Genomic DNA, 24,844 nt, shown 5'->3' with positions numbered 1-24,844 from the left:
ACAGTAGACAACACACAGTGCTAATTAACTTATCACATGACTAGTTAACTAACCTGTCTCTCTCTCGATCTCCCTCTCTCTCTCTCCCTCTTTCTTACAGGCTGTGCTTTTGTAAAGTTTTCCAGTCATGCAGGAGCTCAGGCTGCTATTAACAGTCTCCATGGAGGCCAGACCATGCCAGTGAGTGTTTTAATCACACACAACCATACGCACAATGGAGTCTATTAGGGAAGAATAGGCCTAGGTACTAAAACGTTGAACTGTCTTGTGTCAAGTGTTTTTTTTATAATTGTCAGGTTGGGGCAGGTTGTCATATCTTATGAAAATGATTAATGACAATGTCTGGTTGCCAATTTAGCTGGATTGTTTATTTTTACTTTAATTGTTTTACTGTTTAAATTTGGCATTTCATGAGCTATTTAATTGCAGGTTCCCATTGTGAAAGCTTGCCCCATGCTGCGTTACAATAAACCGTACGCATCTAATGAACTATCTTCTTTCTTGGTCAATTTTTTATTTATTTATTTTTTGTATTTAGGACTTAGATGTTTGTGTCTGTACAGAAATAAACCCACCCTGACAAATATTCACTGGGGTATAAAAGTGTGACAACTAGCCCCCAGCTCTCCTATATTCACTCAAACATACAGTGTTTCTCTCTGTTGGAATAGAGCTGTGTCATCTCAGTCTGTGCTTTCCTCTGGCACATATGCACTGAAAACTCTCCAGTGTTAAATTAACACTCTTTGGTGTCTCCACGAGTCCACTCTACATGAGTGTTAAAAACTAACACTGAACAGTGTTAAATCTACTCTGTGTTGTGTTGAATTGGCCAAACAGTTAATGAGATCAAGTATATACACTCTCTGAGTGATGATTGATCATTAGTGATGACACCTGCTGTTAACAAGCAGAGTCTACTGAAGGAAAGAGTGAGAGACAACAATATCAGGAAAACAAGAGAACAAACCAGCAGACACAACAATAATTGAATCTGTCTTACTGAGATGTACATAAACTGCAAATAAAATAGATTATTGGACAACAATATCTTAATATGTTGTGTGATGATGTTTAAGAAATGTGGGTGATTTTTTTTTAACATATGTGTACAAAAGTTATTTTTGAGAGGCTTGTCTCTTTTTAGTGTTGCTGATGTCATTTTATTGTTTCTTTTGAAGTAACCATTATGGTGATTATTGTGTAATTTGAATAGACACTTGACCTTTGTTTGATCAAGGCTTTGATCATTCTTTTCAGCCTTTATTTCAGCCGATATTGTTCAAGAGAACAACAATAATGCATTGTGATGGAGAAAAAAAATATTTGGTGAAGATAAATATTTCTTACTAAGACTTAAAACAAAATATAATTTGGCATTCTAATATGATTTGGGAAAATATTTTTTTAATTCAGACTGAGCATGGTAATAAAATGGGTCAATGTGATACTGTTGTGACAAGTTGAGCAGTTACTGTCTTTAGAGTATATAATCATTTGAGCTGACAATAAGACACAGACATCAACATTTCACATACAAAACACAACAACTGTGACAATCAACAAACTCATTTTCAGTCTCATGCCGCAATGTGTGCTAGGTGCCAAGGTTGAGATCTGTACCACGTGGACACCCACAATAAATTGTGACATATTCTGGAAATTTGTTTGTTGATTGTCACAGTTGTTGAGTTTTCTATGCTGAGTATTGATGTCTGTGTGTATTATTAACAACTCAATAATTGTGCTCACTTTGTTAAAACATAATAATCGCATTTACATATCTTTATTTACAAATTATTTCCATAGTATATGCAAACTTCAAATTAAGCTATGACTTATATTCTTTACACTTTGAAAAACGTTTCAATGAGGTGCTTGAACTAATCAAAATTTCATCACAAAATTGCTCCTGGATCATTGGGAGAAGTTGCTCTTGCAGAAAGTTTTGATACCATTCTTTATTCATGGCTGTGTTTGTGGTCAGAATTGTGAGAGAGCCCACTCCCTTGGATGAAAAGCAAACCCCACACATGGATGGTCTCAGGATGCTTCACTGTTGGCACGACACAGGACTCATGGTAGCATTCATCTTTTCTTCTCCGGACTATAGATTTTCCAGATATCCCAAACAGTCGGAAGGGGGCTTCAGAGAAAATAACTTTGCACCAGTCTCAATCTGCTGTCCAATCCTTGTACTTCCTGCAGAATTTTAGTCTGTCCTTGATGTTATTCTTGGACACAAGGCCATTGTACAAAAGTCTTCACCTCACTGTGTGTGCAGATGCACTCTGCTGCCAATATTGAGCAAGCTCTGCACTGGTGGTGACATGATTCCATAGCTGACTCCTAAGGAGGAGACGGTCCTGGCACTTGCTGGACACTCTGGGACATCCTGAAGCCTTCTTCACTGCAGTTGAACTTCTCTCCTTGAAGTTCTTGATGATCTGGTAAATGGTTCTTTCAGGTGCAATATTCTTTGCAGCAATTTCCTTGCACGTGAGGCCATTTTGATGCAAAGCGATGATGGCTGCATCTCTTCCTTTAGCGGTAACCATTATGAACAAGAGCACAATGATTGGAAGCACATCTTCCCTCCTTTTATAGCAATCAGTCTGTTCTTATAATCCAATCAGTATGATAGAGTGATTTCACCTGACTAGTACTCGTTCACACTTTCCCAGGTGCTGCTGATATGATTAGTGAAATTATGTTAGCAGGTCATTTTGTGCCAGGGCCAAAAAAACTGTGAAATTTGGGTTTTTGTGATAAGAGTACATTTTTTTGGCCGATGAAGCCTTTTGCAATTATTTAAAATGCATCTGATCACTCTGCACAATAATCTTAGAAACAATGTGAATCAACACCACAACAACTGACGCAGAAAACTTTGCGAAACACAAAATTGATGTCACTGCCAATACTTTTGGCCATGGCTGTAGAGTGGAGACACGAGGAGTGTTAATCTAACACCAGGGACTTTGCTGTGTGTATGCACATTAATGATGCATTTGCCTTAAACTGTGCAGAAGTTGCAACTCTCATTAGCCATCCAAACGGTGTAGAACAAATTGTATCTTTGCAAGTAACATGATGCAGATTCAGCTGTCACATGTGTGTGTTTTAGTTGCTGGTTGCAATTTTAAATATGGTCTGTTCTATAAAGATCCCTTATTAATTACTGTTTGTGTTACAGTAAGACCAATTTATCTGCCAAAGACTGCAATCAAGAGAGAATTTGTTATCATATTTGGTAACACTTTACAATAGGGTTCCATTTGTTAACATTATAATGCATTAGGTATCATGAACAAACAATGAATGATATTTTTCTTATTTTACAGCATTTATACATTTTTGTTAATGTTAGTTAATAAAAATGCAATTGTTCATTGTTATTTCATGTTAGTTAATAGTGCATTAACTAATGTTAACAAATATTAAAACTTTTATTTATTTCGAGTTTTAATTAAAAAAAATTATTTGTAGGGTACAATGAGGCTAAAGGCTCCGTGGGGTGAATACTCCTTTGATTTCTCCTAAAACACTAACTAGTAACAAAAACAACCACAGCACTTTCCTTAACACCTGTATGTCACTATGCACTGCAACATTTTCCTGATCCATGAGATCATTGCATGTGGTGTCTAAAGGTTGATTTGATGTCTTTTTATCTTTTTATTTATTTTTAAATGTTGCAAATATATGCAGCTAATGAAAATCCCTGAAATTAACAAATTTCTTTTGAGACAAAATACTTTTTACAAATGAATTTTAGTTAAGTTTAAAGTCATTAAATCAAATATTTTTCAATAACTGTCCAATAAGTGAAATGATATAATTTGGGGTAAAAAGCCCCCTTGTTGCAGGGGTTAAAGGCCCCTTTAACCCATTGTGGGGCAAATTTATGAAAAATATTCAAAGTGGGCTCACATCGACTCGTCCGATCATAATAGAGATTAGTTTGTTTATAGAATACTTGAGATGAAATGAAATGTCAAATGTGATTGGAATTAACCATTAATGGATTACTTTTTTCTGAAGTATTTATTTTGAGTAAGCATCATATTAATTTGTTATTCCAAAAAGCATATTGGTGTCTCAAAATTATTGGCTTAAGTTTTACAAATTTTGCAATATAACTGTTGCCCCAGTATCTACACGATATCACTTTAAACCCCAAAATGTCTTTTACCCCAAGTGAGGGAGCCCTTTATCCCATTTACCCAATTTCTTTTCCCACAAATAATGTTGCTCCATAAATATTCAATAAAAATAAATATTTGTATTTAATAGTTTTATACATTTAGTGACCAGAAAAAAGCTAAATTTCCTTAAGGGGTGCCTTTGGCCCCGTTGTACCCTGTATGTTGAAATTAGCATTACCAAGATTAATAAATGCATAAAAGTATTGTTCATTGTTAGTTCATGTTAACTAATGTTGTTAACTGATTGTTATAAGTTGATATAAAACAACATAACACAGTGATTTTAGTTTGCCTTGTCTGTTTACATTTTGTATTTCAGCTGTTTTATAGAAGAGATTGTGTTTAAAACTGCGACCAGCTGCTAAAATACACACATGTGACTTTAGCTACTTTTATAAAGAAAAGTTTTCTTTTCTGCTGGTTAAACTAAATATGTTTGTCACTTTTGTTAGTTCAATTCCATCCAATTCTGCAATCATATTTCCAGGTATTCTTTTTTTTTCTGTCCTATTTAAATTTCCATGGCAAAAGCAAAATCCATTCCAGATGCTCTTCACAAGTCAAATGCACTCTCCACAAATGGGGTTAGTTTTCTGAACCTGTGACAAATGCCTCGATGACAGCTTCCCGTCACAGCTTATCACATTCAACAAATTAATTTTATACAGAGATACAGCAGCGTTTGGTTCCAACCATGAATATTGTGTTTGTTTGTGGCAGTGTGGCTTTCTGCAGGGAGAAATGACCAATTCTCAAAGAATAGATAGAAACACCTGCTGTCATTCCGCCATAACATATTCAGACCAAGAGACTCCTCGAACATCAGGCCATTTGAGATTCTTGGTTTAAGACATATTCTGTGACACATATTCATTTGTCTGCCAAAATGAATTTTAATTTGTTTTTCATAAAATAATAAATGACCAACCTCTCAAACACTCAGATAGTGTGGGTCTTCTAAATGCTGTGAGAGAGACAGAGACAGAGATGAGTTGATTTGATTATACCAGATGTTCTGGTCTTTCAGTTCAAGCAACAGACCTGGAAGAGAACAGCAGTATTGCTCAGTCCATTGGAACAGCAAAAGGTCACTAGGAACGATTAAATAAAATTAGATCCGACAGAACTGCACTATCTCGGACTAACAGCCCTTGGCTGGTTCTTCAACTATGGGCTTTTTTGGACCTGTGGACTTTTATAAATATAACCCCCTTAAAACACACTTTTCAAACTCACTAGTTTCTATAATACATTATATAATACAACTTAGGGACAGTTGTAATTTGTGTTAAAAATAACATAAATTATTTTCACACACCCACAAAATGGAAAAGGTATATGTTTTTGTCACTTTCAGCTTGGACTCTTATAGTTTAAAATGTTATAATATAGAGATTTTAATACTTTAAGATCAATCAGTCAAGGGTAATACAATAAAATCTATACATTAAAGAAATTATATTGGTAAAAAGTTCCCTAAAACAGTTTTAATGTGACCTTTTATATAACAAAAAGTTGTAGTCCTATTTTTAGTCAAAAGAATCCTCCCCTGGGCCAGTTGCACCAGCTATATGTACGTTACAACTTAGCCTAGTTGTGGCGTAAAGGGGCACTAAGTCACAATGTACGCACTACTAAATATTTGATTGTTGCACCATTAAACTTAGGTTGAATGTAACCCTAAGTATAAACTAAATTTTTACGGAAGCCTCCGACCAGGAGTAATGGATGGAATAAAAAAACAGATTGATATTTTATGACAACAATGAGCTCATGCTTTGGTTGACAGGCTTCAGTCCTTACGACATGTATGATGATGTTGGCATTTACACTCGTTTACATTTACGGGAGAAAACATTATGTAAAAAACGTACTTCTTCAGCATGAAACCGACCTAACAGTGCACTTTCCTGTGTATGCCGCCCGGTGTCAAATTTCAACAAACAAAATAGATATTAAAATGAATAAATGTCTATTTTTCCAGCTTGTTGTATTAGTATTTGTTTATTTATTTATAAATACATATATATTTATTAATTTTAGATACAGATATTGAATGTTCAGTAATTTGTTTTTATTAAATGTTATTTTCATAGGCTAAATGCACCATTAATGGAATCTTGTTTTATTATGTATTGTATTTTAATGGGGATATAATTTATTACAACTGACAGTTAAGTGAGCAAACAACATTTCACATACAAAACACAACAACAGTGATGTTGTTTAAACACCAACAGTAACAAGATAAAACTGAAATGCACGGCTTTTTAATACTTCTGTATACAAATATGAATGCTGCTTATTGGATCAATTAAGGTAAACTTCATATTATGTGACTATGCATTACTTTATGGAGAGCTTACGATACAGTACTAGTTAAGTCTTGCCTTAAGAGTAGGTGTTGCAACCAAATTAAGCACTGACTTTGTTACAAACTATCTAGAAGTTGCTAAGCCCTTTGTGTGAACTTTATGTCCTAACTTGAGTGAGAATTTATGCACAGCTGGTGCAACCCTACCCTGGAACATAAAAGTGTCCATAGTCGAATAAGCATCCAGAAACAGTGTCATGGGAACAGTGGCGGCATACAGGTCAGTTGCGGTCCTGCTTTTGATGGGATATCTCTCGATATGCTACGGCCTGGTGGGGAAACCACTGTCAGATTATAGCAGGTTTCTTTGCATCTGTCTCTGTTTATCATTGACTTTATTTACTGTTTGTTGTCTGCTGTGGTTTGTGGCATGTGTGAGCTCAGGTCCGGCATGGGCGGTGCAACCTGCCAGTCTTCAAGGGCATGATCTGAAGTGTCCTCTCTCATTCCTGGCATAAACAAAACTGAGCGGACGGTCTGGTGTCCTCGTCCACCGTGTGAAGTTCATTTTGTTTTGTGTGAAATGTCTGTTTTCTCCCATCATAATTTCTTTTATTTCCTGACCCTAGTGAACCTTTTCATACACAGATCTATTAAACCCTCGGAGAGAGATTTTATCTTGCGAGAATGGCAAACGTCCAAGCAAATAATTGGATGATTGCGATGTAGTCGGCACTTTCAGAACAGTATCTCTCTCTCTCTCTCTCTCTCTCTCTCTCTCTCTCTCTCTCGCTCTTTCTGTCTGTCTCTCCCTAGTGTATTTTATATTATCGCTCTAATCATGACCACAGCTGCCCTTGTGTGTGTGTGTGTTTATGTGTAGCCCATGTACGTGTTTCCAACATCCCACCTCGGTAATTAAACATGAGCATTACAGGAATAGTCTGTTGTGGAAATTCTGTGGTGCTGTACAGTACGCAAGAATACAGCCTGATATCTTGAAAATTAGGTGACTGTTGTGACATTTTTGTACAGGGATATTTATGTTTCCTTACACATATTGCAGTTTCAAGGTGAAATGTCCACTGTGTGGCACTAAATGTGAGTTAAAATGATTCCAAACAAATGAACACTACTAATTATCTGTTACCCAATCAGCATGCTCCCATGAGACATGTTAAGCCAATCGGCAAGCATGGTGTAAGCGGATTGGTCCTTTGACAGTTAATCGAGTAGCCATTTAGCTTGTGTCCTCCCTTTGTCTGACATTTAAATTGCTCAGTTTTGCATATAAGCCAGTTTCACTGCAGTGTGCAAATAAATGTTTTTCTCTGAAAATGCTATATGCTCAGGTGGTTGGTTGGACTTTTCTCTATCAGCTTGCACGATAAGGTCTACTTTTGACCATGACGTATAGAGACGCATTTTTAACAAGGTAAGCCTTAGCCAAACCTGGCTGGCACACATTGCTATATTAGGTCATTAGATTAAAGAAATCCACACATAGCTTGTCTAAGTCATTTTTAAATAAGCTCTGGGATTTCCCGTTTCAGGTACACATTATGAGTTAGGTCACTTGCTGTTTAAGCCATTCGGCCAAACAGGTCCAGGCACACTTAGAAATTTAGTTCATTAACGTTACACCATTTGGCCAGTGGCCAAGGCAAACCTATCTAACATACACTATGTGCACATGGCTCTTCGGAGCAGCAGAAGTACACAAGTCTTGGCAATAGATATGCTTGGTGTTTTGTGGTAATGTGTTATACATTTTGTGCAGCTTTCCTGATTTGTTCGGGGATGACTTGTCATATCTATTCATGCATCAGTATGTCATAACATGCTTGATGCAGCATGTATTGCATTTTGTCTAATTGTGTAGCAGCATGTCCATATGCTTAACTCTGTATGTCTATATACTGTATTCTAGCAGTAACAAGTCTTCGTACCTGCTCTGCAGCAGCAGTAGCAGCGTAGCAGATCTAGTCCCCCAAGACCAATATCCTATCACTATGTTATAGCCACTTTAACATGCTTTGTTGTCATGCTTTCATGTGTTGTATGTTGGGTGGTGTTGTGACCAAAAACAAATATCATTAGAGAAGTCACAAGGTGGAAAATTGCTCCAAAATAAAAGAGATTTATTGTCATGGCCAGAATGCAAACAAACAAACAAACAAGAAAAATTTAATTAAATAATAATAAAAAATAATAATAATAATTTTTAAATTCTCCATAAATGCTCTCTCTGTCAGAGGCTGCAATTTTTCTGGGAACAGTCTAAATACTTCCTGTTAGAGAAAAAACTTTTACCCCTTTCTCACTTTCCTTCGAACACTAGATATTCCTTTATAGTTGAGGCTCCTCCCTCAAATTTAAATAGTCCAATGAAATGAACAGTTCAATCAAAATCTTAATAACTCCAATTCACAACATTTTACCAGCAGACATGATTATTACATAGCAAGTCTATACATAATACATCAATTTAATGCAATCAACAATAGCAATATTGATGTTTTAAAAGCACATTTTCAGTTCTGCAAAATCTCTTATGTCCACATGGATCTTCCTATCAAATTAGAAGCTTGGCCCGTCCCATTCAGGAAGGTATTACATTTGCTTCCTAACCGTGTGCTACCCTACTAGCTGTATAAGAAGGAATGTTATTACAAACAATTAGATTACAAAAGAAACATTCATTGTATGCTTGATATTTTATGTTTATGGGAAATGCAAATAAAGAGAAAACTGAATGGTGGTCACAATGGAATGTGCAGCTTTCGTTGGACTAAAGTTTGGTAAGTGTTTGTTATCAATAAACTAGTTTATTAACTAAATTATGTGTAACCCTAACCATCATGACTAAAATGATCAAAGTTTAGCCATGAAACTCTATGTGGCGCAAGCTGATAGGTTCTTTGAACTTGTTATCTGTTACGAATTGACTTGCTCACATGTGACATGTTAAGCCAATCGGCTCGCATGGTGTAAGCTGATTGGTCCTTTGACATGTAAACGGGTAGCAACTTGTGTCTCTCTCTTTTGTCAAACATTTTATTGCTCCATTTAGCAGATAATCTGGTTTCACTGCGAGAGATTTTTCTCTGAAACCCACCTCTACCCCAGCACCATCCTACCTAGATCTACTACTTTTGGATTGTTTGAAATGCCTATATGTGCAGCATATGTCATACATGCTCCATGCAGCATGTATTGGGTTTTGTCTAATTGTGTGGCAGAAGCAGCTCTGCTAAGTTAAATGTAGTTTGAAATGCTGAAAAACCTGTCTCAAGATCCTTGCAATTTGTTGTGCTTGGTCCAGCTGTGTTTGAGCACAAAAGCGTGACTGTGGAAGGATGAGCTGCCTGTTGCACTTGTTGCACTTTTTGATTTAATGAGGAGTGTTGCCTGTACAGCTGGAGCACTGACTGCCCCCTACTGCCACATCTAGGTGGTACAAAAAGCGTGAATTGGTCTGATGGTAGGACATCCCTATTTAAGGATTTTGCATACGAATCGGGGGCATAATTAATTGCGTTAATTCGTTTAACACTTCATTTTAAAATAATTACTTGCACTAAATTAACAAGTTGAATCGACAGGCCTAGTTAAAATGTATCAACTTGCAAGGCATACACTGTTGTGTCTACATTTCATGAGATAGCACTGTGTGAGGAACTGTTAATTGTTTTGACTGTATTCAATTTACAAAAATATGTCTAGTCAGTTGAGGAAAAAAAATTATCCTACATATAACTGCATTAGACACAATCAAAATTCATTGTTAATTGTAATTTTAGTTTTGTTGCTTGTGTTGGTCTAGTAAAATTCCTCATTCAATTCGAATTCAATATCCTGTGTGGTATGGCCAATTCAAATTCCAACTGAAAGGGAACTAACTCTTGAATTATGAGTTTTTCCTAACCCTGACTTTACTTTACATATGAATCCCTTGGAAACTAATGCGATCATCCTGGTGTTTGTATGTGTGTGTGTCTTGGCCATGTGAACCGTCAGCGTGTTTACTGTGCAGTATCTCTGTTCTGTGTCTCATTTGATTTAATTGGATGTACACGGTGGTAAATTGACATCCATACAGGACAATATCTGCTGTAAAGCCTGACTCCAGTCAAGATCACAGCACTCCGACAGCAGTAATGAGGAGCCGTTAACTGTGGTGTGGCATATGAGGCCGTGCAGGAGTCCACGCATAAATGTACTGTATATTGCAGAGAAGGGAATCCTCTGAGATCTACCATAGATCTCCTCAGCTTGTCATGTCTCGTGATGACAGCCGCACAGCATAATTAAATTACTCCGTCTCGTGCAGCGTCCAGAGAGCTTTAATGAGACAATTTCTGAGACAACGTCACAACACTGAGTCAGAAAATCGAAAGTGGTCTTTGAGATTAGCACTGCTAAACAGTACGAATAGTATCACTGATTTGAAAACCTGTCTCATATATAAGGTATTTTAGGTGTTCCTAGCAAATTTCCTAGCAAAAATATGGTAAACATAGATTCCATCATTGTACCATTAGTGGTGCTTGCAAAGGCAAGCTATTGCTCTGTTTCTAGCATGGTTTATTGGCACGTACAGGTGAAACTCGAAAAATTAGAATATCGTGCAAAAGTTCATTAATTTCAGTAATTCAACTTAAAAGGTGAAACTAATATATTATATAGACGCATTACAAGCAAAGTAAGATATTTCAAGCCTTTATTTGATATAATTTTGATGATTATGGCTTACAGCTTATGAAAACCCCATATTCAGAATCTCAGAAAATTAGAATATTACATGAAATCAATAAAAAAAAGGATTTTAAATACAGAAATGTCGGCCCTCTGAAAAGTATAATCATGCATATGTACTCAGTACTTGGTTTGGGCCTCTTTTGCATTAATTACTGCCTCAATGCGGCGTGGCATGGATGCTATCAGCCTGTGGCACTGCTGAGGTGTTATGGAAGACCAAGATGCTTCAATAGCGGCCTTCAGCTCTTCTGCATTGTTTGGTCTCATGTCTCATCTTTCTCTTGGCAATGCCCCATAGATTCTCTATGGGGTTCAGGTCAGGCGAGTTTGCTGGCCAATCAAGCACAGTAATACCATGGTCATTGAACCAGGTTTTGGTACTTTTGGCAGTGTGGGCAGGTGCCAAGTCCTGCTGGAAAATGAAGTCAGCATCTCCATAAAGCTTGTCTGCTGAAGGAAGCATGAAGTGCTCTAAAATGTCCCGGTAGACGGCTGCATTGACTCTGGACTTAATAAAGCACAGTGGACCAACACCAGCCGATGACATGGCTCCCCAAACCAACACAGACTGTGGAAACTTCACACTGGACTTCAAGCATCTTGGATTGTGTGCCTCTCCATTCTTCCTCCAGACTCTGGGACCTTGGTTTCCAAATGAGATGCAAAATTTGCTCTCATCAGAAAAGAGGACTTTGGACCACTGAGCAACAGACCAGTTCTTTTTTTCTTTAGCCCAGGTAAGACACTTCTGACATTGTTTGTTGTTCAAGAGCGGCTTGACAAGAGGAATATGACATTTGAAGCCTCAGTCCACTCCTTGTGAAGCTCCCCCACACATTTGAATGGCCTTTTCCTGACAATCCTCTCCAGGCTACAGTCATCCCTGCTGCTTGTGCACCTTTTTCTTCCACACTTTTCCCTTCCACTTAACTTTCTATTAATGTGCTTTGATACAGCACTTTGAGAACATCCAACTTCTTTTGCAATTACCTTTTGAGGCTTTCCCTCCTTGTGGAGGGTGTCAATGATGGTTTTCTGCACAACTGTCAGGTCAGCAGTCTTCCCCATGATTGTGAATTCAACTGAACCAGACTGAGAGACCATTTAAAGGCTCAGGAACCCTTTGCAGGTGTTTAGCTGATTAGAGTGTGACACTTTGAGCCTACAATACTAAACCTTTTCACAATATTCTAATTTTCTGAGATTCTGAATTTGGGGTAATCATAAAAATTATATCAAATAAAGGCTTGAAATATGTTACTTTGCTTGTAATGAGTCTATATAATATATTAGTTTCACCTTTTAAGTTGAATTACTGAAATTAATGAACTGTTGCACGATATTCTAATTTTTCGAGTTTCACCTGTATATTGGGCAGACATATAGTGAAACTGGCATGTTGATATTAGCCACCACTGTCAAAAACAAAACAAAAAGACATATTCTGAAAGCTGTTTGAAGATCCATTGTTATTTGTGATTTTTATTGATCCCAATTTATCATGTTTTTACAATAGTAACAATAACTTTGGTAATGCATAGTTTTTTTGACAAATACTATGGTTATTACGGTCATTTGAAATCTTTTATGATCTTTTTTTAATGTTTTTTTACCATGGTAAAGGCCAGTCAAAAATGTTTTCAATTGAGTTCAATTTATTGTAAATTTCCTATTACAATAAAGATCAGTAATTAAAGAATATGATTCTGACTGGATGCATTGTGTTCAATTTAATGGTTTATGTAATTTTTCCCACAGGTGAAAAATTATTTAAAAACAAAAATATACATTATTTGTGAGCTGTATGTTCTGCTTCAACCTGTGTTCATACAGTATGTGTATTTATACAGTACATGTGTACGTGTGTGTAGGGAGCTTCATCTAGTCTGGTGGTAAAGTTTGCAGACACCGATAAGGAAAGGACTCTCCGCAGGATGCATCAGATGGCTGGTCAGCTTGGGATCTTTAGTCCCATGACTATACAGTTTGGAGCTTATGGAGCATATTCACCTGCTGTGAGTCACACAAACACACACGCAGTCTTCAAAATGTGCGACGCATGAATGTAGACGTTGTTAGTGGAATTACAGCTTTACCTGAAAATCATCCTTCTAGAAAGGTAGTCGAACCTCGAAAGGACGGTTTAAACACTTATGATTTAACAACTTTAAGAATGGTATTGCTATTTTTTTTAGCAAAGCTGCAGCAAATGCAGTCATTTTGGGCAGCAATAATCAGTGCCAAGAACTCCTGGTGGGACTGCTAAACAAAGAACAGTAAATATTGTTTCATGCCAGTTTCCTTATTTCTGCAGCAGATAATGCAGCAGCAGGCAGCACTCATGGCAGCAACGCAGGGGTCATATCTCAACCCAATGGCTGCCATCGCAGCCGCTCAAATGCAGCAAATGGCAGCTTTCAACATCAACGGTCTGGTGGCAGCACCTATGACACCCTCTTCAGGTGAGTGGAAAAATCCTTCAAACACAAACACACGTTTACTTGTGTATATTAAGGAATATGAGTCAATCTTTCTAAAATAATCAAGATATGATTTCCATGCTGGTGTTGTTCCCTTGATGAACACAAGAAAGATGTTATTTAAAGATATGATGAATGACATTGAATCTAACATTGTACCCTAATTTTCGGTGTGAATATTAGAGAATTCCATGGTTAGCTTAGCTTCATAGTCAGTCAAGTCTCATGTGTGCTTTGAAGGACACTATTTGTGTGGAGTTGCTGCCTGTGTAGAGTTTTTCAAATCAGTCACTTAGGAATGCCTTAAGCAGTAGACAACAAGGTGTCTCACTAGGTTTTAGAACAGGACAAAAGTGCCTGCTGTGAACAACTATAAGGTGCAAGATGTAATGGAGAATAAGATTTCTCTGTAGGAGTATCAACACGGCAACATGACCAATCTGATCCCTTTGGCAAGACAGTCATTGACTGAAGAATATAGAAGCAAAGATTTTTGTCAGATAATCCCAGACCTAAGTGTGACCCGCGCTAACATATACATGGTGATTTTGTACAGCTTTGACAGTCTGGCCATGAAAGTAAGCTTAGAGGAAAAGTCAGGAGGAATTAAAGTGATTCACTCTTTCGCAAATCTGTCTGTATTCTGCCTCTAATAATCCGGGATGTCTGCACACACTTGCATTACCTGTCAGCTTTAATCTTACATGACTGAAACACTCTTGGATGAAAGCAGACAAAAACTCGATTAGTGACCGTGTCATGAGGGCCATGAAGATACAAACCTGCCACTCACTCAAAATGAAAATTCTGTTGCTGTCAGTTTGCCATGATTTTTATCCTTGATCTCACTGAGGTCATGTCATTTGACCAAGTAACAAGTGCAAAGGACAGTAAAAATCACACCGATTACCTGCTATTATATTTATAAGTTTTGTTTTGTCAAGTGGAATTATTCATGTGTTTATTCAGGCACCAGTTCACCACAAGGCATCAGTGCCACAGCAGTGCCCAGCATCACAGCTCCCATCAGTGTGAATGGATTCAGTGCTCTCGCTCCACAAACCAACGGACAGCCTGCCACCGAACCCATTTACACCAACGGGATCCATCCATACCCTGGTAAGACTACGTACTTTACCTTAACTTGCCGCTCACCTGCATATTGTTATTGTTGCTGGTTTCCCACAATTTGAACAAACAGTACTATTCCATAGTTATGGGTCATAGTCTATATAGCAGTGGCATAGCCAAGTGTGGGCCAGGCCCACCCAGAATAAAAGAGATTATTCTTTGACTTCAAATATATTGTATATTTATAAAATAGTTAGAAAAATGCATCAATTAGGATTTCTAAAGGATAAAAGAACTGTTTGAATACGCTCCTTCTCTGTTATAAAGGAAATTTTGGTAAAAAAAATAAATTGGGCAAAAACATGGCCCATCCATTATTTTTGAGGCCTACCCAAAAGTTAATTCCTGGCTTTGCCCTTGCTATATAGGCTCAACATTACAGTTTTTCTGTACACACATCAGCATTTACTAGACTGAACCCACCTAGACCAGCCTGAAAATTCACGTTAGTCTCGACTGGTCATCACAGCAATGTTTTGGAAGAGCAAACCCATAGAAATAGTTATTGAAATCGGTCTAACTCTCTGCAGCACAGAGCCCAACTGTGACGGACCCCCTCCAGCAAGCGTACGCCGGTGTGCAACACTACGCAGGTGCTCCTCTATCCTTTAACACTGTCTTTCTATCTGATCAGTCTATCTGCCTGGCTGTCTGTCTGTCTGTGTGCTGTTTTTTTTTTTTCCACGTCATCCTGCTGCCTCTCTATAATGGTGTGTGTATATACTATTTCTGCAATACAAAAATATTTAAAATGAAATAGAATGTGATATTATGCAGTAAAAAATTTATGTGAAATATTGTGTAATAACAAAGCATAATTTAATTACTATACATAATTGAATAAGTTAAATGTAATAAATGTTCATAATGTAGTAATTTTCTCAAAACGTTATAAAATTGTGAGCACAATGTAGAATATTATGAACTCATGAACAACTTATGACATAATCACAGTACATAATGTAATAACAGCACGTACGTGAAACGTTGCCTAATGTTTATTATATTTTTCTCTTAACGTATTAAATTTATGAGCACAAAACGTAACAAAATATTTTGTCAAATCTAATTTGAATCAAATTTTCACATAAAGAGAAATGTATTAGGCTACATTATAAATTCACCAGAAACTTATTTTTATTTAAATAAATTCAGTCATTTTGTGATTGTGACCAGCTCCAATATTGAGTGGCTTTAAACTGTTTATTATTATTATTATTATTATTATTATTATTATTTAAAGTTACTGGTTTTTAGAAGTGATTGTTGTTGCATGGTTACTTTAGCAAGTTGAATCCAGTTTAATCTCAGACCAATCACAAATCGTCTAAAATCCAGTTTTGCCAATTTTTATAAAATTTTTGTGTAAAAATGTCTTCAACGATGAGACAAGAAAGAAATGTAAAAATCATGGTTGATATTACCTTTGGTTCATTCATCACACTGGAAATGGATGGTGAAGTCAGGTGCATTGGGATAAAGGATTCCACACATCTCAACAGTAAATATACTTTATAATTAAGAAATATTATTTTAGTATGTCAGATTCATTTTTAACATCTCTGTGTCTAATAAAGTGGCAAGAAAAACTATTAAAAAAATATTTATTTATATTTCTCTACTGCTCTTGGTTACAGCAGCCTATCCTGCAGCATATGCACCGATTAGCCAAGCGTTTCCCCAGCAACCAGCCATCATCCCCCAGCAACAGCGAGAAGGTGAGTGAGACTCCACCCCATACAAATAAAAGGTGATAATTGCTCTGAGAGTGAGACGTACAGAAAGAAATTCGGACAGAGAAAGAGAATAGTCCAAATAAAATTAAAATTATTTGAGTGATGCTATGATGTTGGTTTGTGTATTCTGGGAAAGTGGATGTGGTGTTAATGGGCTTTACATGCAGTTTAGTCCTGAACTAACCTAATTGCCTTCATCTATTCTGAAGGTGTTTTGTAGCAGCTGATTTGTTTATAATGGTGCTAAAGGGTTCTTGTTTGCTCGAGACGTACTTGACCATCAAATCCAATGCTGAGTCACTCAAGACAAATCCCTTTCCAGAATATTCCAACAGTGCAGAATTAAGCCAGAACGTCATGGCAGAAACTGTTTAAAGCACTGGAGATAAAACAGCAGCCAAAATCTCCAACCTAATTTCTTACACACGTTCACATCAATTTCTGTATCCGTAGCACAACCACGAGAGAGACAGTGAATTTGTTATATTTGCTGCCTGTAAATAAGCAATAATGTACTAAAGGCCATTCTATATTGTCAGTATAGTCACAGCTAATTTAAAATGTGTCGTATTTTATTGTACATTTGTTTTATTCCTTTCATTTGAATGATTTGTATTTATTTATTTGACTTTGCACTTTTATACTGGTTTGTCGTGTCAATAAAACATTCTCAGTTTAGATAGATCTGCCATGCAACTTGAGACATTGCAAAATTATTTCCATTTATCCTAAAAGCCACACCTTAAAAGTTTTACTGGATGATTTCAAATCCCTATATATAATATATATATATATATATATATATATATATATATACACATATCTCAAAGTCAATAATATCTGAATCTATGACAAGATCACAGGCTGAAAGCAGGTGGCAACCGAACTATTTAGTCGTACAAATCCTCCTTTGAAACATATTTGCATGCATGCCTTCTATCCATTCAGGGTCTGTCTGTGTAAAATCTAATCTGCGTGACTTTTTCTTCCTCTGTCTGTTCTTGTCTCTCGCAGGACCGGAGGGTTGTAACCTGTTTATTTACCATCTGCCGCAAGAGTTTGGCGATGCAGAGCTCATGCAGATGTTCCTGCCCTTTGGAAACGTCATTTCCGCCAAAGTCTTTGTGGACCGGGCCACCAATCAGAGCAAGTGTTTCGGTGAGTACTCGCAATGCTCTTTAGACACACAAGCGATCATGCTTGTCCTCTTGACGCAATACTCTTGAAAATCTTCTTCAATTGGCACAGTTCATCTCGTGCCTTTGTTTCCAGTGTCTACACCAATCAAGTTGCAATCAATGCTCGGAAAGTGCTGTCACGCATGAGCGAGCAGGCATGAACAGGTGAACATGCTCTGCTCATCAGCGAGTGCTTAAAAGATTCTTCACAATGGAGATTTGAGGAGAGCTCATTCACATTTCTCTGATAGCCTTCATTTTCGAAAGCTTGTTTTGCTATTTTCACCCTCGAGATGAAATTCAGATCCTCTACGGGCAAAATCTGTCTCAGTGTTGGCGAGTAACTTTTCTAAAAGTAGCAACTTTACAAACTATGTTTCAGTAGTGTGACAGTAGCTCAGCTGTTTTCAAAACAGTAAAAAGCTTACTTATTCCAGCAAGTAGTGGAGTCATGTCACGTCACAAATGGCTATACGTCACACACTCATTATTTATATATATATATATATATATGTTGCAATCATTATATTTCTCATAATGCGCTTCCTGCATTGCTGAGGTTTCTTCTTTACATTTTAAAGTTTATTTTCATCACTATTCATTAAGATCTTGGCTGACAAATATGTCCCCCTCCTCCACTGGGTTGTCGCTCCTCGCCTGCAGGCTCCTTCCAAAGTTGCAATGAAATTAGATAAAGATGCTGTTCAGGAAAGAAATTCAATCACGCCTTTTTCATCTGCTTCCTCCGGTGTGGAGAGGAACATACTCTACCTCATTACTTCATGTCAGTGAATGTGCTGGAATTAGAATTCTGCTTGCATTTATCATTTGGAATTGGCTAAACATGCTTGCAACACTCACAGGTTTGCTGTGTGAAGTTGATTCATTGGTTTGGTGAAATAAACTCTATAACCAACTTATAAACAATCCAGACCAATTATGGCTGATCATTTTTACATGATTTATTATATGAATAGCATTTTTTGTCGGTGCTTGAAGACACTTTACAAGACCGCAATAATTGCCAACAAGGACTTTATGAAGTTTTCCATTTGATGGGATTTTATTTGCTTCCATTAAAAAGTCCTCCCAGGGTCATGGTGTGTTTTTATCCATCTTTCATCTAATGTCTCGTTAGGTACCAAGTACTGATGGTGTGTAGGCACCTTATTATGTTTCCCATAGAACCATATGGTAAAGTTGTGAAATTTGGCACATTGATTGGGGAGTGTCTAAGAATTCCTGGTACCAATTTTGAAGTCTCATTGTCAGTCCATCTAGTGCCACCAATAGTTAAAAATGGTATATACATTTTAGCTAGGGCTGTCAATCGATTCAAATTTGTAATCGTACATGAAATGCTGAATAATTAAACAAATTACATATAATTGCATTTATCAATATTTGTCAAGATAGGCCCCCAAATAAAATTCTTCAATATTAAAGATATAATACATATAATCAAATTTACAGTAAATAATTATAAATATAATATATACCATAAAAATCATAATCCAGATCATTAAAATGCATTACACTATTATGGCAGACAAGTACAGCATTGATTTTGCATTACAAAAATGGCTATATAAAACACTATATTGTTGATTTAAATTTTTTCTCTATACTGAACATAACCCTATTCTTGGACTATATTCCACAGCAATACATTTTGTATTTGAATTAGTCAATCTTTCCCAGGTAGACTTATTATATGGGCTTTTCTAAGGATGATTCTTTGTAAACATGCATCAGACAGATACTTTTGGAATGTTACATTTTGGTTGTTAGACATTAATAGGACGCTGTGTCAAGTTAAGCATAGTTTGAATCTTAAAAACTTTTCAAGAGCCCTGATTTTGGAAGTGCGGTCCGTCCAGCTGTGTTTGAACGGTTTGCTGTCTGTATGTGTGGTTTGTTGCCTGTACAGCTGGATTTGTGCTCACTGCCCCCTGCTGGCTTAAACTTATAAAAAACATGAAGGTGATACTTCAAGCTTAACTTTCTCTGATGTTAGGAATAGCCCATTTCTTATTGCATTCCGGAAACATGATTTATTGCATAATTTTCTTAAGACATTATTTTATATATAATTATTTGCACTGAATTACATGTTAATTCGACAACCAGAGTTTCAACTTATAACTTTTGACACCGTTCTGATTTCATCATAAAGCTTTCATTGGATTTTCACCAAATTTGGGTCAGATGATATTGAGATCATGCTGGTCAGAAGATCTTAAAGTCTTTGATACCCCAAACTGTTTCAGTGTAACTCATCAGCCAATGTTACTGGTCACATCAAAAGATATTATGAAACCAGAATCAACTCATCGATGACAGATACTGTATATTTACTGTTTCAGACAGCATGAGTCAAGACAATTACTCATGATAAATTAATTGTCTAGCACTGTTTTCAAAACATTTCTATCAAGCATTTGTCCAAACATCTTCACAATAAAGCAGCAGATAAATGCTTCTGGAAGTGTTTCTGCGACATTTGGAGATCTGTAGAGGTGTTTGCAGGGTTTACAGGAACGCCATGTTAATTCTAGTCTACTAGGTGATAACTTGCTCAATATTGACATTTAACGCTGATTAAACTCTCTATCAGAGTACGATAATCTGAAGGAAAATGGACTTTAAAGAGTTCTTTTATTACAAAAACACTGTCAGTCTATTTCAGAGAAGCTTAAATATAAGATAGCTTTGATTTGTTTAACATATATTTGGTCATTACATAATTGCCATACTTCCATTTTGAGTTATTGTTTTCATGACTTATTATAACTTATTACTGTTTTTCTAAAATGCGGAAAAATAAAGAATGAATGTGTGTGTATCTACACATTTGTCTGCAATTGTATATTTAGTTGTGATGAAGCTCTATGATGTCACTCTTCTTAACTTCATGTGTTTTTAAGGTGCCTATTATACCCTTAAAAACCTCATGAAATGCCAGTTTTCATTCATGTGTTAATGCATTTCTATATGAAACAGTATTAAGAAGAGTGACAATCTCATTCTAGAGTGCATTTTATTGGACATAAAATTGTGTACACCCCTGAGTGAATATTGAAGATGAGTCATCAATATTTTTGGTCCATTTTCCTGGAAGAGAAAGACCGTAAATTTGAATATGTATGTCTCAATTATTTTATATTTTAGGAGTACTCTGGCCAACAGATGACCTTAAAGCTAATAATCAGACTAAAAGCCTCAAAACCCCAATTTTAAATGCAATGCAGCCTTTAAAATGTTGTCTAGGTTGGCAGTTCACTAGGGTTTGGAACAAAACCTTCCATTTCTCCATCCACTCCCTTATTCTCTCATTTCGGTTTACCTCTCATTACTGGATGGTCGCTGGTGATGGAGAGAGCGAGAGAGATACGTGTGAGATTTATGACGAATCGTGCTGTCTGACAGCTCATCTCTCCCTCTCTCTCTCTCTCTCTCTCTTCTGTCTGCGTTTATTTAAAGGGGTTTGTAAAAGCCGCTGTCTAATATAGTCTGTGTCTGACAAAAGTGATCTGTCCTCTCAAATTCAATTGGAGCCGCACATGTCGATGAAATCAGCTGGCAGGCGGAAAATTTGCGCCATCAGTCGATTAGAGTGATGTGTGAAAAGACCAAAGCAGAAAAAAGCTCCAGTTCAACTCACACCACACCAGGATCAACAGTCCTGCACCGTTTGTGCTACAGACATAATTAATGCCTAATATCATGCGGCTGGTTGAGGAGAGTTGTGCTTTTACTAAGTGATCAGACCTATGGTTTTCACCTGCCAAGTGATAAAACATGAAAAACAAAATCACACAGACTGACACAGAAGGAGGGATGCGAGCCATATCTAGAGACCAGAATATCATATAGACATGGGAGTAGGCTCTTTTGACTTGGATCATTAAGCAACTACCCAGAACACCCTAGCAGCTGCATAGCGACACCCTAGCAACCCCACACAACATACTAGCATTGTTGTAGCAAGCTTTATAAAAGCAAGAACAACTCACATTTTCTGCCAAAAATGTAAAAGTCGTGTTATAAGCAGCAGGAAATAATCCAGTTAATGTTCTCTCTGTCCCCTCTCTTAGGATTTGTAAGCTTTGATAACCCAACTAGTGCTCAGGCAGCAATTCAGGCCATGAATGGTTTTCAAATCGGCATGAAGCGACTCAAAGTTCAGCTCAAGCGGCCAAAGGATGCCAACCGTCCATACTGACCCTGAGCTGACTGCTACAACGTCCACTCACAGGTCAGAGACATGTTCAATGCAGGTGTCTATACATGATGTGTCTCATACAACTCATGTGGTCTTTATTACTTTATTCCTGTTTGAGAAACAGGTTTAGTGTGCAACAAGTGCTTTCTGTCAGGAGTTGACTGGCTTGATGAGTTAATTGTGTGATTTAAAAACCTACAAAAAATATAGATTTCATTAGTTTTCATTAATTGTGGATGAATTACTTGAGAGGTGCGTTAAATTAAGTAATAAAAGAACTGAACTCTGAAAAACTAAAGCAGAACTTTAACAGCTGTCTTGACAGAAAATTTAAGAGAGTCCACCGAATAATGAATATTCTGTCATCTACTCACCCATATGTCATTTCTAAACTGTGTGTCTTTCTTTTTTTCTGTGGAACACAAAAGTAGATGTTTAACAATGTTCACATGTCTTTTTATTCTATACTATTAAAGCCATGTTAAGGCGTTGCATAAATATTCTTCAAATAAATATGCATAAATATTTCCTATTTTTGTTACAATTAAGTAAATTATGTCATACGTTTGGAACAACATGATTGTGAGTAAATTATGACAGAATTTTTTATTGTTAGGTGAATTATCTCTTTTAAGTTTAAAGACTAACAGATGAGCATTTCAACATTTCAATAACACGAGTGTTGTTCACCACAAGATGTGCATTTTTAAATTTTTTTATTTTTTATGTCAAAATCTTTTTGGATGTCCACAATCCTTGTAGTATGCATATGTTTTTGTCTTAAACCCATTAAGGCTCACAGTAATAATATCAATGCACTTGTCTTAGTGTTTTATCATTTTAATCTTTGTCATTATTTATCAACTAGAATAAAAATCATAAGTAATACCAATCACAATACACTTTTACCAAGCTGAAGAGAACAATGCCATCGATTCTTGTGTTTTTCTTCATTCAACTAACCCGGCAGGGCAAATGCTAGCTCAGGATGGCGGCTTTCTATTGTAGCCACGTCTGCGCTCAGGGGAAACATTTTCCATAACTGTAAGTTCCTCAGCGTCAACCCCCATTGGTTTCACTTTCTTGTGGATGACGTCATGTGACTGCCTGTGACAGTGGCATGACTTGCCGTTAACTTATTTCTATCTCTATATACTTCTATTGTTTCCAGTGGTGGAGTGCATCTGGTCTTTTGATATCTGGTAGCCACTCTCCGTGGTTTAAGTGCTAAATGGTTGATTTGAATGTTTTGCTATTACTGTTTTCTAAGTTTTGCTATCTGTCTTGTTTATAATGCATACAAAATGTGTTGCCTAAGCAAACCAATCATAACAGCTTTGGCATCGTACTGTGCAGATGTGTCATTAGGCCAACCCTCAATGCTGTTCAAAGTGTACAGTATTAGCAAACTGAGTAACATGACATTCATTGTTTTTATTGTGCTGATTGTGTACTCTTTTACTCTGATAGTAACACATAATGGCCACAGTATTTTATGTAAGCTACCTGAAAAGCTAACTCAAACATTTGTGTCAGTTACTGTCCTAGAAAACACACATTCACTATATGAATCTCATGGCCAGTTCAGTTTCATCAATACCAGTTCTGACCTTGTCAAGAGATTTTATATAAATGTTTTTGACTTTTGTGAGCAGTTTTTGCCCAGATATAATTTATGGACCAATGGAGGTGAAAATCTCATAAAAACTTGTCAAGCACATGTCAAGGGCGTATTTCATCCTAGAACCAAAAAGTAAGAAATAAGAAATTATATATATTATGCATAAAGAAATTAAAGCCTACTTTTAGGACCATTCAGAGTTTTTATGTTGTGAAATTTTTGACAAATTAGGCACATTGTCCTCCAATGCCAATATTATTGTATATACTGAAAATATTAAAATATTCATCGTGGCAGTTTTTGTTGTACTGTCTTTAATTTGTTATTTTTAATCATTGTATTTCTGTTATTTTTAATAATGAAAATCTTGTCAATAATGAGAATAAATAAAAAAATAAATAAACAAAACAGCTGTATGTTTTTCAGAAATTATTATTTTGGGAGAGAATTGTACTTTACCGTCATGAATAAAAACATTTTAATGGTCCTCAAAACATGCTTTTATTTTCCTCATGCAAAATATAATTGTTTTTTGTTTTCCTATTTATATTTTTGGGTGAACTATGACCCAGATATGTACTCCTGAGAATCATGCAAAAAGACATGTGATTAGAGGTTTTCAGGACAGTAACACAAAAGTCTGTTTTATAACAGGAAATATTGGAGAGTGATTCTGTATCTTTCTCATGCTCTGTGAGTGGTGCTTTAAATGTTGCCTTTCAGTGTTTAAAGGTTCTAGAATCTTCAGTTGTTCATGACTGTCTTCAATTTACGCTTTTCTCTCTCTCCTTCATTTCTCTCTTCTCCTGTTTCTCCCATCTGTCCTTTTTCTCTGTCAGGATGAAGGACGTGCAACTCCTTATTTCCACAAGTGCAGTATCAAAAACTTTTACTCTGCTACATATCACAGGAGGCAAGCGGCAGTCCCTTAATTTTGTGGGAAAATCACAGAGTGGGAAAAAATGGAACACAAGGATTTTTTTTTTCCGCTTTTTTGCTTCGGCAACTTTTTTGCTGCTGTTTTTTTTTTTTTTTGACAAGATTGAGAAAAAAAAACCCTATATGAACACATTATGCTCAAAGCATGCATAAACAGATACATAAAAATACACACATGCAAACATTTGCAAAGGCATTCAGAATATTCTTGCCTTTTACACGTACTATACACCTCAAAATGCACCCCAGGA

At 36.5% G+C, this 24,844-nt stretch overlaps 1 protein-coding gene across 1 annotated transcript in view; it reads left to right on the top strand.

The window, feature by feature from the left end:
• LOC127623309 (CUGBP Elav-like family member 4) overlaps positions 1–24,598 on the top strand; it is a 144,795-nt gene extending 120,197 nt beyond the window's left edge. The window contains exons 5-13 of the mRNA XM_052097714.1: positions 101–180; positions 13,155–13,298; positions 13,601–13,745; positions 14,733–14,882; positions 15,425–15,487; positions 16,532–16,612; positions 17,645–17,788; positions 21,906–22,066; positions 24,494–24,598. Of these exons, the coding sequence (XP_051953674.1) occupies positions 101–180; positions 13,155–13,298; positions 13,601–13,745; positions 14,733–14,882; positions 15,425–15,487; positions 16,532–16,612; positions 17,645–17,788; positions 21,906–22,033 (935 nt within the window). The 3' untranslated portion in view covers positions 22,034–22,066; positions 24,494–24,598. The remainder of the gene's footprint in view (positions 1–100; positions 181–13,154; positions 13,299–13,600; positions 13,746–14,732; positions 14,883–15,424; positions 15,488–16,531; positions 16,613–17,644; positions 17,789–21,905; positions 22,067–24,493) is intronic.
• The last annotated feature ends 246 nt before the right edge of the window (positions 24,599–24,844 follow it).

Source organism: Xyrauchen texanus, chromosome 29 (assembly GCF_025860055.1).
Source record: "Xyrauchen texanus isolate HMW12.3.18 chromosome 29, RBS_HiC_50CHRs, whole genome shotgun sequence".
NCBI classification, from domain to species: Eukaryota; Metazoa; Chordata; class Actinopteri; order Cypriniformes; family Catostomidae; genus Xyrauchen; species Xyrauchen texanus.
This window is presented reverse-complemented; position numbering and strand designations above follow the sequence as displayed.